The 15,886-nt window shown below is 38.8% G+C and overlaps 1 protein-coding gene across 1 annotated transcript in view; it reads right to left on the reverse strand.

Moving 5' to 3' along the window:
• Window positions 1-15,886, reverse strand: part of ABCA12 (ATP binding cassette subfamily A member 12) — a 177,528-nt gene that overhangs the window by 70,323 nt on the left and 91,319 nt on the right. The window contains exons 31-34 of the mRNA XM_089672635.1: window positions 11,361-11,557; window positions 6,891-7,048; window positions 2,390-2,626; window positions 1,150-1,285 (exon numbers count right to left, since the gene is read on the reverse strand). Of these exons, the coding sequence (XP_089528761.1) occupies window positions 1,150-1,285; window positions 2,390-2,626; window positions 6,891-7,048; window positions 11,361-11,557 (728 nt within the window). The remainder of the gene's footprint in view (window positions 1-1,149; window positions 1,286-2,389; window positions 2,627-6,890; window positions 7,049-11,360; window positions 11,558-15,886) is intronic.

The raw sequence follows: 15,886 nt of genomic DNA on the forward strand, positions 1-15,886 counted from the left end.
TCGGAAGATCAGGAATTGTCAAGGAAGGCACATAGATATGTGCGGGCGCAGGGCTCCCGTCAGCTCTGCTCACGGCCAGACGGCAAGTGCGTGCGGGTGCACATGTGTTACGGCACTTCGGTGCAAGGCAGGCTATTTAAACTGAACTGGGGCTTCAATACTGTTTGGTCTTTACCCCTGTGCATCTGTGTATCCTGACCTCGCTAGAACGTCTCCTGCATCGACTTCTGTCTGCCCTCTGGACTATTCTTCTGCCTGCCGATACTGTCTTACTTGCCTGCTTGTTGCTGACACGGACTGCCTGACCTTGCTTGCACTGATCCTGCTCCTAACCAGCTTATCCTGCCAGTATTCTGCACCTGCACATCTGCCTGAACGCCAGCTGCCAAACTATTCTTGCACCTCTGCCAGTGTGCCATCCTCCAGCAACTCCTGCATTCCTGACGCACATCATTCCCACGGAAGACGGAAGTCCTATCAAGCACTCGTGCACCTCTTTGCTCTGGCGCTCCCTGTCTCTATACCAAGGCCCATGAGCCAAAGTCACAAGGGAGGCCCTCCTCTACATCTCAGGTTCTACCATCAGGTACGTGACAGGAACTCCGTATGTAATATGGAAAATGATTTAACGTATAAGGCCAACAGGGACTGCTCCTTGTCAGCATCATAGATTGCCTCTATGGGGTGGAAGGGAGGAGGATCCGTTTATCCATATTCTGAAGCTAAAGACCAAAAAAAGAAGGGGGGGGGGGTGTAGGTGGGACAAGAAGAATTTAAGGGAGAAGGGAAAAGACATACAGAGAGAAGAGAGTGATAATGGAACCTGTCTGAGGAAGGCAGGAGAGAGAAAAGGAGGGTTCCCGTCTGGAGCTTTAGATATTTTCTCTTAGTTGCACAAAACAGTGTGGTTTTTACAAGTTATGTGTAATTATAGAGCATTGCTTTCTCCAGTTATGGCCAGCCTAAGGTAAGTAGAATTTTAACCACAATAGATTTTAATTAATCTCCAATACAATGAAAGTAAGCAGGGAAAAGGGTAAGGTCTACCCTACAACATTTTATTTACATATATTCTTTGACCTTGAATATCCTATTTTAGCAACTAAATAAAGCCTTTAAAAACTTTCCTCTGCAGGCTTTGGAACATACCATCTCTATCAGTAAAACTATAAGAACTTGTGGAAGATTCATCCTCCAATACATAATCATTACTAGGAATAGGCACAGCCCTCTGTGAGAAATTTTGGTCCTCCTCATCAAGTCCATCAGTCAGCTTGAGGAACACCTGCAACAAATTAAAAGCAGTTGACATTTGTAGTCAGAGAAACCTTGTATTATTTATAGGCAGAGAGACAGAAAACTGAGAAAATCAAGCCTGACTTCTGTTTGTCTAGCTGTGGACTCAGGTTCTTCCTGAAGGATTCCATGTCATTAACAAGTCATCCGTGAGATATAGCTCCTCCTGCCTCTTCTGTGACTGGCCTATGGTCTCCACTAAGTCTTGTCTTAAAATATAGCAAAAACAAAAATGCAATATACAGTATTGTACCTTCACATCATTAGTCATCGTTATGGGTTTTTCCCCCTTTATTTTCACCTACTGATGCGGCCAGAACCCACTTCTCGTGTTAGGGTGGCTACACTTACACTTAATCTATGGAAGAGCAACATATCCACCCTTGAACAGCAGCATTGCCAACCTGTGGAGAGAGTAGTGTTGGATGCACTAGTAGATTTAGGTGAGCATTACGTAAGTGACTAACAAAGTCAACTCCAGCTAACACTTTTTAATCAGATATAGATCTTATTTTCACTTTGGGACATTAACTAAATGAATATTAGCTGACTGTTGTACGCACCCATCAGTGCAAAATTGTTTGTCTCAGCCCTCTAACTCCCTCTTCTGCTGAACAGCTTGGTCTTCAAAAGTTGAAAACCAACTTACCAGCAGTATCACAGTTGAGAACAAAGAAAAAAGGGCATAAAAGAGAAATAATGCAGCTACCACAGCTAAGGATTGATAAGCTACAATATATTTCTTTTTTCATTTTTGACTTTGGATATGTTTTACATATCCCTAATGTAAGCCTTCCAGGAAGAATTCATAATAGGTACCCAAGCCATCTCAGGTCCAGTGAGTGAAAACAATCTAAATGTCTTAGGGTAAACCAGTTGTCTTTCCAAAGTATTTTAATAGGGAAAAATTCAGTAAGGCTACCTGGAATGCGGCAGTGGAATGATAATACACATTGTTTTGTCTTTTTAAAGATTGTACATGTTGTGTGTCCTGATTGAAGAGGGTAACTGGCTGTCATTTTGGTGATTTTGGTATAGGACTTGAAACGTTTTGAATACTTTGGTATCTCAGGAAGTTCATGTGCAATCTCACCTCTTCTATAGTTGTATCTGAGATGCCGTAGCAGCCTAAACTCAGATCATGCATGTTAGCATCCAGATCACGGAGTAGAGATAAGTAGGCACTTGATATCTCAGCTGTAAATGGTGGTAAGACATAGACAAGTTCTCCTCCCACATCTTCTTTTAGTGTTGCCTCAGGAATATGTGATTGGATAAGAGCTGTCACCCTCTCAGAATCGCATAACCTATCATCCTTCTGATTGGAGAACTGGAAGAGAGCAGAATTAATGAAAATATGCAAACATTTGGTCAGAATTCATTTAATCTACAAACAAAAGTTACAGTGTTCTAACTCCAATCTCCTTAGCTAAGTATACAGTTAAAATGTATATACATGTCCTGTTGCAGCTGCCAAAACATTTGTAACTCTGTGGAACTTCACTCTCTCAATCAACATTGACTATTTTGAATCATTATGTTGCCAGCATTAGTAAATAGATAGGAAAGTGTATCATATTTATGTGTTTTAAACTTTTTTTTTAAATTTTTTAGTCACTTCCAAGTTTCCAGGCCTATGCAAATTATGTCATACATCCCAGGAGTCTTCAAGAGGGGAGGCTGGGTTTTCTCAGCTAAGCACATCCTCTTGTCTGTATACTTGACCTAAGAGCAAATGGATTCCAGGATGTAATTGCTACATGGATCATCTGCCCTTGCTCAAGATGGCCACGGCCAGAAATACTATGGGGAGTTTTTTTAAGTGATTTATTAGCAAAATAAAGCATGGAGACATGGATGGATGGGTGAGTTTGTTTTGAATATTAATAATGAATTAAATAGCATGTTTGGTTTGTGGTTCTCAGATACAGGGTAGTTCCGCTGACCTGAGTTTCTGATTCACACAACCCTGTCCTATTGCATAGCTATAAAAGTATCATCACTCAGTATACTTGTTAATGAACAGAGTCATCTAACCTGGCTGCCCCAGTCTCCTGATTGGACAGTGCAGGAACAGCAGAACACTGCTGAAGTCTTTTGTGGACACTCCCTTCCTGTAAGCATGTTCTTTGTGTTAGACTGACAATAAAGTCTAGTGCAATTAAGGGCTGGTTAGGTGACAATGCTGCACTGTATTAAAGTGGAGCTGAACTCAATAAGTAAAATGTTACTGTTAAAGGAAACATTTAGAAATGGTATTGTGCCTAAGCAATTCCCTAAAAATAATATGGTCTTGTGTGGACAAAGTTTTTAGAGTTCAGGTCCCCTTTAATTTATTTTTTTTTCCACCCCTTTAATTTATTTTTTTTATGCTGCTAGACTCATACACCTTACCAACCAATCAGCGACTGCTGCCCCTCTCTGCCAATCCCTCTACTTCCACTAACCCAACGTATAAAATTCATAAATTCATAATAAAAACGTACTAACCACAGCTTATAAAGCCATCCACAACACTGCCCCTAGCTACATCACCGATCTCATCCACAGATACCGCCCAAATCGCCCACTCTGCTCCTCCCATGATATCCTCCTCTCTAGCTCCCTCATCATCTCCTCCCACGCTCGCCTCCAGGACTTCTTCAGAGCCTCTCCCATCCTCGGGAACTCCCTACCACAGCATGTCTGGTCAGCCCTCACCCTGTCTTCCTTTAGGCGAGTTTTGAAAACTCACTTCTTCAGGGAAGCCTACACCACCTCCACCTAAGAACTTTACTTGAATCACCTCCGCCAGATCATCCCCCGCAGCTATCACCTTTTGTATCACCTCCCCCTTCCTTTAGATTGTAAGCTCCATGAGCAGGGCCCTCCTATTCCTTCTGTACTGAAATGTATTGTAATTGTACTGTCTCCCTTATATTGTAAAGTGCTGCGCAAACTGTTGGCGCTATATAAATCCTGTATAATAATAATAATAATTTATTTTGTATACGTATAGGGCTAAAATGTAATTATAGAATTAAAAATATTATGTAATAGGATATCTGCACCTCTAGCCTATTTATGATAGCTTATTTTTAGAAGTCCTATTCTCCTTTTCATTTACTTTTTTTTTATCAGATTGACCATGTGTTTTCTATGCCCTTTCTTAGACAATAGTTGGTTCCCCCTTCTATAGCACATCATACAAGAAGTATACATATTTATTTCCTGATTATAATAATAAACAGCTTCTAGAAATACAGCATCATATGACTATGTCTGCAGATTGTTACATGTGCCTATCTGTTTATATCTAAGCATAAAATACACCTAAACAATGTTTAGTTTAATTTTATTTCCTCTGCTCCTGGCAGGAAAGAAAAATAAATTGTACAAATGGCATTAAAACACATTCATGTAACCACATGGAGCAGTGATGTTTTGTCATTTTTAGGGCAACTAGACAGTTAAATCAATCACCAGCAAAATAACAAGATACAAATGAAATGCCTAATAAAAAGTAAAATGAAATCCAGCATTTGCTGCAATATTCAGCTTCAGTCCAGAGATTTTTTTCACATGGTACTGTTTTTATGCTGCTTCCTATGGCCTTCCCAGGTCAGGTAATTAATATGCTACTTGTCAGCACATTAACTTATTGGATCCTTATACTGCTTTTTCCTCTCACAATCCAGCTCTGCTGTACAGAGACTGATATTAGATATTCAGAAACTATATTGTATGCATTTCAAAAATACATGTTATAATGAATTGATGATTCCAGAGTCTTTTTTTTTCTATCTGCCTAGAGTTCAGTTTTAAGAGCCTGATTGTTTGCTAAGGATCTTAGCACTTTTTGTTACATTTCTGTCTGCTTTACTCATCAATCTCTGCCAGTATTTCTTATCTAACAAATACATCTGGCAAAACTATTTTGGTGCATCAATACAGTTAGTTAGATTTTTTTTTATGATTGTTATATGAACAATATACTGCAGATTCCAAAAAGAATTGTCATTAACTTATATGCCCACTTCAGTATCAGGTTCCATCATGAAAACACAGATTCTTATTTTTTATTTGTCGTAACATCACAATAAGCTTTTAAGCTTTAACAGACATTTTAAAGCATTTGTATGTCTCATTCAAGGTCAGAATGATAGCAGAGAAGAACAGCAGAATGGATACAAATGAGATTATTAATTGGATTGCAAAACCCTTGCATTTAGCATGCAGTTTTCAATCCACAGTTGTCAAGTTTCCATGGAAAGTGAACGGCATGTCTGTATTTAATTGTTTGGCCTTGTATATCTCCAGCGCCTTCATTAATGTATGGTCCATGCATTCAATCACAAAGTTCTTTATGCACAGGATTATAGGGGCTGTAGAAGGAAAGTTGGAATCTGTTCTATGTCCTGGCGCCCACTTATCATAGTTTATGCATGCACAGTGCATCATTATACTGCCTTTGCTTTTATTTCATGGCCTTGTGATCGAGGCATGTCTAGATTGTGAATTAGAACTTCTTGAGTCGATAAGCCGGTTCACACTAGAGGTCAACCCAATAAGATTCATCAAGCCCTGATGTTTTAAAATCAGAGAAGAATTAATTTAGATGGCAACTTTGGTTCTCAAGGCTGAACTGAGCTAAGGAACAGATAGTTATGTGTTAACCATTTTAAGTGCAAGCAAAATGGTGTTTTGAATGTTTTGTTAACTTGTTTCTTTTGTTCAGGTGATAGATCAAATTCTGTAAAAAAGAATCTTACTGATCCTGCTGGAATGTATTGAATTGGCTGCATTCTCATAAACAATTGATTTGTATATAATATTATTTTCTCTACAAAGAATGTTAGATTATCATTTCTTCTGCTTGGCAACCTTGGTTTGAATTGAAGAAAATATTCTATTAACTGTTTTAACTACAGATACAATGACAATAATAAATAACCTGTTTCGAGAATTTTACTTAATCAAAGGGAACCTGTCACAGTAGAAATATGGAAGCTGATGATATTGCCTTAGAACTTGCGCACATTGGGCACAAAAATTGCTGCTCATACAAGCTTTTGACTTTTATTCTTCAGCCAGTGTAAGCAAATTTATGTTAGCCCGTTTGTCCATGCACCTTTGGGTGTTTACAGACATATTTTGGGCAGAAAACACATTGACGAGCATTTAGATGCGTCAGTATTTTTAAGTGTGCATTGATTATAGTGAAAAATGATCAGAGGGGAATGCTTTGACAAAAAATACTTATAAAAGCAAATGCCCATAAAGGCGCATAAACTCTTGTGCAATACAAGCCACTATGAGCGTTTTTATGCTGCTTTTTCTGCCAGGCTCTAGTATTTTTTTCAGCCACCTAATGTGTATTGACCCTAAGAGAGTATGCTTTAGGGCTGTCTTCAGTCTACAGTCAAGATACTTAGATGTTAAAATTGTAAACTATACATCCTTGACCTATCCTCTTTCTTGTAAAGAGAACCAATCAGCACTAAAATAAGAGAAAGGCTGCTAGAAACTCAGGTTAATACACCTCTCCTGTAAAACAATGCTCAACAATATGCATCCTCTTTTTTGCTAATTCTAATAAATAGAAATTAACTTACTTTTTTGGTGAGTGTGAGATGGTACCCACTTCCAAATTTCTCTTTGAGGAACATTGGGGTTCCGCAACACCTTAGACCCCCTTGCTCAAGAAAGGCAATGCGATCACTCAATACTTCTGCTTCATCCAGGTGATGTGTGGACAGGATTATTGTTTTATCTGAAGTCAAAAGGCGCATTGTTAATTGTCTATGTATTGGATGTAAAAATATGATTGTTACAGTTTTTTATCACAACAATTGTTAAGTGTCAGGGAGGATGATGGAACTTTACCATGGAAAACTTCCCTTAGAGGCTAAATTAAAAAATCTCTCTATTTAATTAAAAATAATAAAAATATGAAAGTTTGTAAAAATTTAAAAGACACATCAAATAAGTCTTAAAGGTAAAAACACTATCTAAAGAACTCTAAATATTTACCTAGTGAAGCTATATTATACTACAAGGATTATTCTACACAGGATTTAATATTTCATTTGGTAAAAAGATGGCGTATAGAACTCTGGAGGTGACATTATGTTTGTACCCTCTAATAGTTGCATCTGCCAATTATTAATGGGTTTTGTGCTACCAGCCATTTTTATTTAAACCCTTCATGCCTAAGGGTAAAACAAATCTTAACGTCTAAGCACAATTTTGCAACTTTGATATGTGTTAGCAAAACCGTACATATCATCACAACTACTTTGTGCATCCAGGTGGATTATACTTTGCTTTTTTCAGGACAGATTGGGCTTTCATTTGGTGGTAAATGGTAATGGATATCTCCTGATTTATTTTTTATTACCAAAGGAAAACTGGCCAAAAATAGTAAAAATGTTTTTTTGAAATTTAGCTGTATATTTCTTGCAACTATATATTCTACCACCAAAGAACAACCCAAAATAATTTCTCTTGCTCCTGACAATCACAGTGATACAACATGTGTGTATGCTAGTTGTTGTTTGTACCCTTGTACAGCACAGAAACAATAGTGCACGATTTGCTTTTTTTTCTTCCTGCCACTAACTGACACTGATACTGTTTTAAAAATTAAAAACAAAATCCTGACAAAAAAACCTGACTCTGACCCTTGACCTTTGACCATGACCTTGACCCAAACACTAGCACTGGCACAGACCTAGATCAAACTTTGATCTAGGTATTTGTGTTTATTTTTTTATTATTAATTTATTTAGTTATCGTTACACATACTTGTTTTTTTCGATCTGAAAGGACAGAGAGATACAAATGTATTTTTCCTCCATTCAGAGAGAGAAAAAAGAGGGGTGGGCTTCACAGTGACTGATCACTGTGATAGCCAATCAGAGGCTATCACAGTTCAGATCAGGTGACCTTGAATCGGGAGTTCTGGGTCCCTATCATTAAAATGGGACCCCGGGATCTCAGTGACACCCTCTGCAACGTGCTCCCAGCAGAAAGACAGGTACACAAAATAGCAGTCCCACGGAAAAATGCCCAGTTCTCTGAGGCCGCTAATTTGTGTATGGTTGGCATCAAGGGGATAAAATTGTATTTTATATTGTAGATAAAGCAGCAAGATGAGTGAAAATATTCAAACATAATGATTAAAACTGAATAACCCCTTGATGGCAGAGATAAAACACTTTGACATTAGTAACACTGTATACAGAATATCATTGCAACTACTTAGGGTATCCAGGTAAATTATACCTTGTTTATTTTTTCAGGACAAACTGGGCTTACATTTGGCGGTAATTAGTAATGAATATCTCTTGATTTTAACAAAAAAAAATTTTTTTTTTAAATGTAGCTGTATATTATTTGCTACTACCATGACCTACAACCAAAGAACAGCACATAACAAATTTTCCTTTTCCTGAAGATTACAGTGATACCACATGTGGATATTATTTGTTGTTTGTACCTGTAGTAAAGCCCAAAAACAATAGTGTTTATTTAACTTTTTTACCCTACCTAAAACACTAACTGAAACTAATACTAATTTAAAAAAAATAGATTTTAATCCTACTCAAGATACACCATCCCTGATCTTTGACCCCAACCTCTGACTGACTCTGAACATGGTCTTGATCCTAACATTGACCCTATCTCTAACCCTGATCTAGCTATTTTATCTTTATTTTTTTATTTACTGTTTCTAACAATTTTTACACACTTTTTGTTTATAACATTCTTCTCTAGTAAGTAGAAAAAGATAAAATCTATCTTTCGTTCCATTAAAAATGAGAAAAAAAACACAGGGGTGAGCTGTACAATGTAAGACAAGGGAACAAAGGGCACACCAGCCTAATGCATTACCTGGGAAATAACTGTATTAACTCTAAAGTAGATGTATACTCACAAACAACTGTGGTAATAAAAGCATATCAAAGTCTAAAGCAGCCTGGTCTCCAAGTCAACTACCAAAACATGAGAGGACTTTCACTGTTTGGACTGATTGTTTACCAGACATTGGGGTTGATTTACTAAAGGCAAATAGATTGTGAACTTTGCAAAGTGCAGTTTCTCCAGAGCTTAGTAAATGAGATAAAACTCTGCTTTGCAAAGAATACCCAAACATGTGCAAGGAAAATAAAAAAAACTGCGGTTTTGCTTGCACATGATTGGATGATGGAAGTCAGCAGAGCCTCTGCTCATTTACTAAGCTCTGGAGCAAATGCTATTGTAGAGTGCAACTGCACTTTGCAAAGTTCACAATCTATTTGCCTTTAGTAAATCAACCCCATTGCATCTTGTGCATCACATAAATCAACAAATTGTGTCAAAACCAATGTACCGTAATGGTCATCTCTATATGAATGGTCATGGAATGTAGTGTAGTGTAGCATCACCTATAGCAGTCCCTGTTCCTATAAGCCAAGCAAACCTAGCTATAATAACAGAGACACAGTAACTGGTGTGGTGGTGATCAGTGACACTGTAGCTGGTGTTGTAATGATCGTGGACAATATGACTGGTGTGGCAGTGATCAGCGACACAATAATTGGTGTGGCTGTGATCAGGGACACTGTAACTGGTGTGGTGGTGATTAGATATGATGTGACTGGTGTGGCGGTGATCAGGGACACTGTAATTGGTGTGGTAGTGATTAGATATGATGTGACTGGTGTGACGGTGATCTGGGACACTGTAATTGGTGTGGTGGTGATTAGATATGATGTGACTGGTGTGACGGTGATAAGGGACACTGTAATTGGTGTAGCGGTGATCAGAGACACTGTAATCAGTGTAGTAATAATTACAGACAATATGACTGGTATGGCGGTGATCAGGAACAATATGACTGGTGCAATGGTGATTAGAGTTACTGTGAGTGGGTGGTGGGGCTTAGGGACACTGTGAGCAAGCAGCAGAGTTTCAGGACACTGACTGGTGCAGCGGTGATTAGGGTTGCTTTGAGTGGGTGGCAGTGATTAGGGATACTGTAAGTAGACTGGGTTGTTTAGGGACACTGTGAGTGGACTGTGGTGATTAAGGACACTGTGAGTGGACTGCAGTGATTAGGGACACTATGAGTGGGTGGCGGTGATTAGGGACACTGTGAATGGACTGTGGTGATTAGGAACAGTGTATAAAAAAGTAAAATACATTGTTTTTGCAATTTTTTTTTGCTCTCACCAGAGCAGTGCAGTGTCACAATGGTTACACTGTACTACTCTGGGGAGGGGAGGAGGTGATCAGGTTTTTTTTTACTTTACACTCTGATGGTTTATTACATTGATGATCACTGTATAAGCAATCATCAACACTGTTCAAATATTTATTTAATGAAACCTTTGTTTACTACTGTGATACTGTGATTGGTCACAGATGTCACATGGTACAGGCCACATATGAGCACTGTAACCAATCACAGAGATCATACAATAATAAGCAAAGCATCATGAATGACAGCCTTGTTTACTACTGTAACTGTGATGCGATCACATGAAACCAGGGCTGCTCACAGCAGCCCAGTACTGTGATCAGTGATCTGATGTGTCCACTGGACACAGCAAATACAGATTGCACCATTGAGCGCCTATGGAGTGCACACAGCATGCGCTTCTGGGGGGACATACAGGACTCCCAGAACTAGAGAGTATTTGTTCAGCCAATGTACATAAATTCCAATATACATAAAGTTGTTAAAGTAGAATTCTGTGTTGTCTCCTTTCCCAGAATGCCCTGAGAATAGGTAAGTATAAGCACCTTCCTTCTACAGGGTAGTTAGTATAGGTGTTAGAAGGGGGTGATAGCCATTTTAAGCTTGGTTAGTTCCAGCAGGGCATTCTACTTTTATAGTAAAATACTATCCTGCTTTTGACAAACACCTCATTTCCAACACATTAAAATCACAGTGTTGTAAACCAATCAACTCAAGCAGACATCATTACCCTGACATTAAATGTTACAAATGTCACATGCAAGTGACTAAGTTTACAAATATATAATGAACTGTAAATTTCAAGAGGCAATAATATACACTGTAACTCAGTAACTTGTACCATTCTTGTTTCTGGAAATGACTTCCCAGATGCTGCGTCTTGAACATGGGTCTACTCCAGTAGTGGGCTCATCTAAAACAACAACCTTGGAGCCACCAATTAAGGCTATAGAAATAGACAGCTTCCTCTTCATGCCACCAGATAAGGTCTTCACAGGCTTGTGTCGATGATTGTATAGTCCAGTATCTTTCAATGTCCTGCAAACAAAGTAGCCAATGTCATGCTGGAGACTGTGTATTACTCTGTTGGGTACATGTAGGACTATGAGGACATTTGAGTAAGGAATTTTCAGACCTGGCCTGATGCATATATCACAGTTAGACAAAAGGATAAAAGCAGCCTGAGAGAACACGCTGGCTACACTTAACTGAGATTGCAAATGTTAATGGGAAGCTGCACTAGGAGAATATAGAGGCTGCGGTCATGCCAAGTGCATGGCTTTAACAGTTCTGAGGCATTGCCCTAGTATGTAGAGCAGGAGTTCTGACTGCACTCTTTGCAATCAATATAATTCTTTCAGGTCGGTCACTCATTAATTCTCATACACGTTCTTATTAACAATAATGGTAGCAGGTGGTAAGAGTACTAAAAGTAATGGGCCAAACATCCCCCTGTTCAGTTCAAGGTTGAACATTCTAACGAACAAAAGTTCGTCCGTGAACTTCAAATGGAGGGGACAATTCACTAAACTGTATCTTACCGTATCTGAGTATGCGGTAAGATACTGCACAGCTACTGAAAAACCGCATGAGTTAAATTATTAAGTCATGCAGTATTTTAGTAGTGAAAACATTCTTTAATATTTCAGCTGTCAGCAGGGTTCCCGCTGACAGCTGAATGTAGAAAGAATTGCCATCTTCTCCCAGCAATTAAAAAATTTCAAAGAAAAACACGTGGGAACCCCCCCCATCCGTACAAAGCCCTTTGGGTCTGGTATGGATTTTGAGGGGGACCACACACCAAAATGTTTAAAAAAATGGTGTGGGGGTTCCCGTCATATTTCAATCCAAGCCCTTATCTGAGCATGCAGCCCAGCAGGTCATGAAAGGGGGATGATGAGCAAGCGACACCCTCCTCCTGAAGCATACCAGACCACATGCCCTCAGCATGGGGGGATGTGCTTTGTTGATGGGGACAAGGGCCTCTTCCTCACAACCATGGCCAGTGGTGTGGGGGTCTGCAGGTCTTATCTGAATCTGGAAGCCCCCAGATCCCACCCCCCATGTGAATGAGTATGGGGTACTCATTCACAAAAAAAAAGTGTAGTGTAACAAATGACAGTAGACAGTGTTTGACAAGTCCTTTATTAAAACAAAAATTAAAAAAATGTCCCCCCGAAGTAGATCCAATGTCAATCGCCACCACCACCAACCCAAAAAAAAAACAAAAACACTCCACTGTCGACTCTGGCTCCTGCAGTCTGACAGCTGCACCAGGATAACAGTTCTTAAATACTGTGATGACATCACAAGGGAGCGGGGTCACCCTGCCCCATTGTGACATCATCATGTGCTGTGATTGGCCAAAGCATTGCACCTGACCTGTGGCCAGGGGCATTGCTTTGTCCAATCACAATGCACTGTCAGGGCATAGTGCACGGTGGGCGAATAGTCCACCAAACACCCTTACCGTTCATGTGTTTGCCAAACACATGAATGGCCAATGTTTAAGTCGAACTTATGTTCGACTTGAACATCATCCCACCATTACTATCTAATAGTTTTATGACCTTGTGGAAATCTGACACAAAGAAATACAAACAGACATTAACTGTTCTGCTAAACACATTTTACTTTTGCTGATAATTGTTCTTTTAGGGGAACAAAGCACCAGCACTCAAAAAGAGCAAAATTTCCATTCGAATTGCAATCCCAAAAGTACTTTTGTATAACTTTTTTCTTAATAAAGTCCCAGTCAGCAGGAAATAGCAGAGATGTCACATCTGTCAACCTGGAGCAAACATAATGTTCTTTAGGTGGTCCCAGGGTCCAACAGATCCTCATATGATCTAATTTTAGTGGCTGAAGCAGAAGGACAGGTATTCACACAGTACCTTACAAAGTACACTCCCAATGGCTATATTAAAAGGTCCACTAGACATGCAGCTGATTTGCTGGATAGTTTTAGTAGTTCACCGACTGGTTTCATGTGCTTGAAATTGTAATTTTTAGAAAGGAGATACCAACAGTGCCAAACATAACAACAATAACCTAATTATCTTTTAGTGTTAGTATACTTACAACATACTGTATGTGAACTCTGACTGAAAGAAATCTAATGTAAAGTAATAGTAGTGCAAAGTGCCACTACATCATAAAAGCTATTCTTTTCCTAGTTCAAACTTTCCATATCTTGCCTTCAGAAAAAAGGGTCACACCTTTGTACACACAAGGGTGACAATCAAATTCATGGATACACCATAAAAGGGTAGATTATTTTTAAAGCAGAAGCAGGGGCGGACCGACAACTCATGGGGCCCCCGGGCAATAGGGGTTCATGGGGCCCCTGTGTCCTTGCCCAAACTCAAAAAAGCCTATGAAAAAGGTACCAGGGGCATCTCATGGGGCCCCCTACTGACCCTGGGCCCTTGGGCAGTGCCCGACTTTCCAAATGGTCAATCCGCCCCGGAGCAGAAGGTTATCATCTGAATGGGGCTGCAGTGGTGTTATATGGCCAATCACACTTGTCCGAGTTCCTCTTTAAGAAATGAAACCTATATTGCAAATGTATAGCGTATAGAAAGTTCATTCTTGCCAGAATAAAATATTAAGCAATGGTGAAAATGCACTGCATCTGTAAAAAGACCCTAATGGGCATTTGCATTTATATTGTGTTTTATATGTATACAGAATTCCAAAATGTTCCACAAGCACTCTGCAATCAATATAGGATCATCCGGAAGAAAAAAAATGCAGTGAGGCATCGTTTTCCCATCACCTATCATTTTTCTGGACCATTGATCAGAAAGTTCCGAGCTAGAGATATTTAACTGTGATGAATCAGTACCTCTGTCAGTAACTTCCACAGGAGACAGAGAGGAGGAAGATAGATAAAATGATGCTTTTCAGATATTAAAAGGAAAATAAAAACTTCTAAATTACATCTGACTGGGAATTTAACGCAGAGCGTGTCATGGCTGCCCTCTGAGGAGCAATTTGTGTTGTATTTTCCATTTAAACATATGCATGAGAAGCAAAAAATGCTGTTCTCTAACTTGGGAAAGGTTTTAAAAGTAAGGCAAAGATTGAAGAACAATATTTAACGTTATGTTTAGACATGCATTCAGCAAAAGGTCTTTTGAGTACACCATAGTCCTGCTTACACAATGCCTGTTCTTTCAAGACGTTAGTTCTGATTTAGAAAATTAATCCATTTCAATAGACTGTAGAAAAAAAGGTTTTCAAATCTAGAAGTGAATTTAATTCTTTGTAAGCATCAATTTGCCAAACTGTTTAAATTCAGTTATTTTAGCCACTAACACCAAAATTATTTTCCAGCAGATACATTTTTTTTTTCGAAATAGAGGCAAATTTGCCATGTTTCTTTCTTATATTTCTTTTTTTTAATACAATTGTAAGACAATTGTTGTTTATGCATAAATGATTTGAATTTTTGTAAGATGTAATTATAAAGAGCTGTTGTTAAGAACATAAACTATTCAGGCTTACAATTGACAAGAAAAAAAGACACTAATGTATTGCATTTCCCATTAAATATGTCTAAGTCACATAAAAAAGTAATTTATAATAAAATGTATTTTGCCGAATGTCTTTTACATTTCCCTTATAATTATGTGAATATAGTGGATAATTACCAATTAAAGAAGACCTGTCAGGACTGCTGTTATTTGCTGGAGCACCCTCATTGCACAGGGGGTTGGTGTTGTCCCACTTCTGGAAAAGGCACTAGTTCCAGGTTAGGTACATCACTGTGCAGGAATTGTGTTACTTTAGGCTAAAGAATTAGCAAAGCTTCCAACATTTGGGTAATAGCAGCCCTTAGCACTGGCTGGCAACCTCAACTGTGCCAGGCAGCACATTTTTTAACAAGTTACCTTTAAAGTGGTTGTAAACCTTAAATTAAAAATGATAAATATGTCATACTTACCTGCTCTGTGCAATGGTTTTGCACAGAGCAGCCCTGAAGCTGCAAAGAACACATTAAGGTAAAAAACCTTGAGCCTTTAAAACCACTTTAAGAGTTTAAAAAACACTCTCTCATCTTAGAAAATGTATGTGCGCCTTCCTTGCAGTTTTTACCAAGCTGTATTATATTCTCTTGTGTCCCTATAGTATTTTCAGTGCTCATTTGACACCTAGCTTTATTACGTGACTTGTACAAGTAAGGGAGGAAACGGTATATTTCAATGTGTCAAGGCATGCCTTCAGACACTAAAACAGTACAGTATAAAATAAATACTGGCCCTTCTTGGAGCTTGGTCTGAATGTTTGGCCTAATTGCACACTTTTATTTGTTGTGTGACCTTTTGGGGCAATAGCATCCTTTCTCTGTTATATATAACCAAG

The sequence above is a fragment of the Staurois parvus genome, unplaced genomic scaffold (genome assembly GCF_062004578.1).
Source record: "Staurois parvus isolate SC_StPar_1 unplaced genomic scaffold, SC_StPar_1.0 ptg000011l, whole genome shotgun sequence".
In the NCBI taxonomy this organism is placed as follows: Eukaryota; Metazoa; Chordata; class Amphibia; order Anura; family Ranidae; genus Staurois; species Staurois parvus.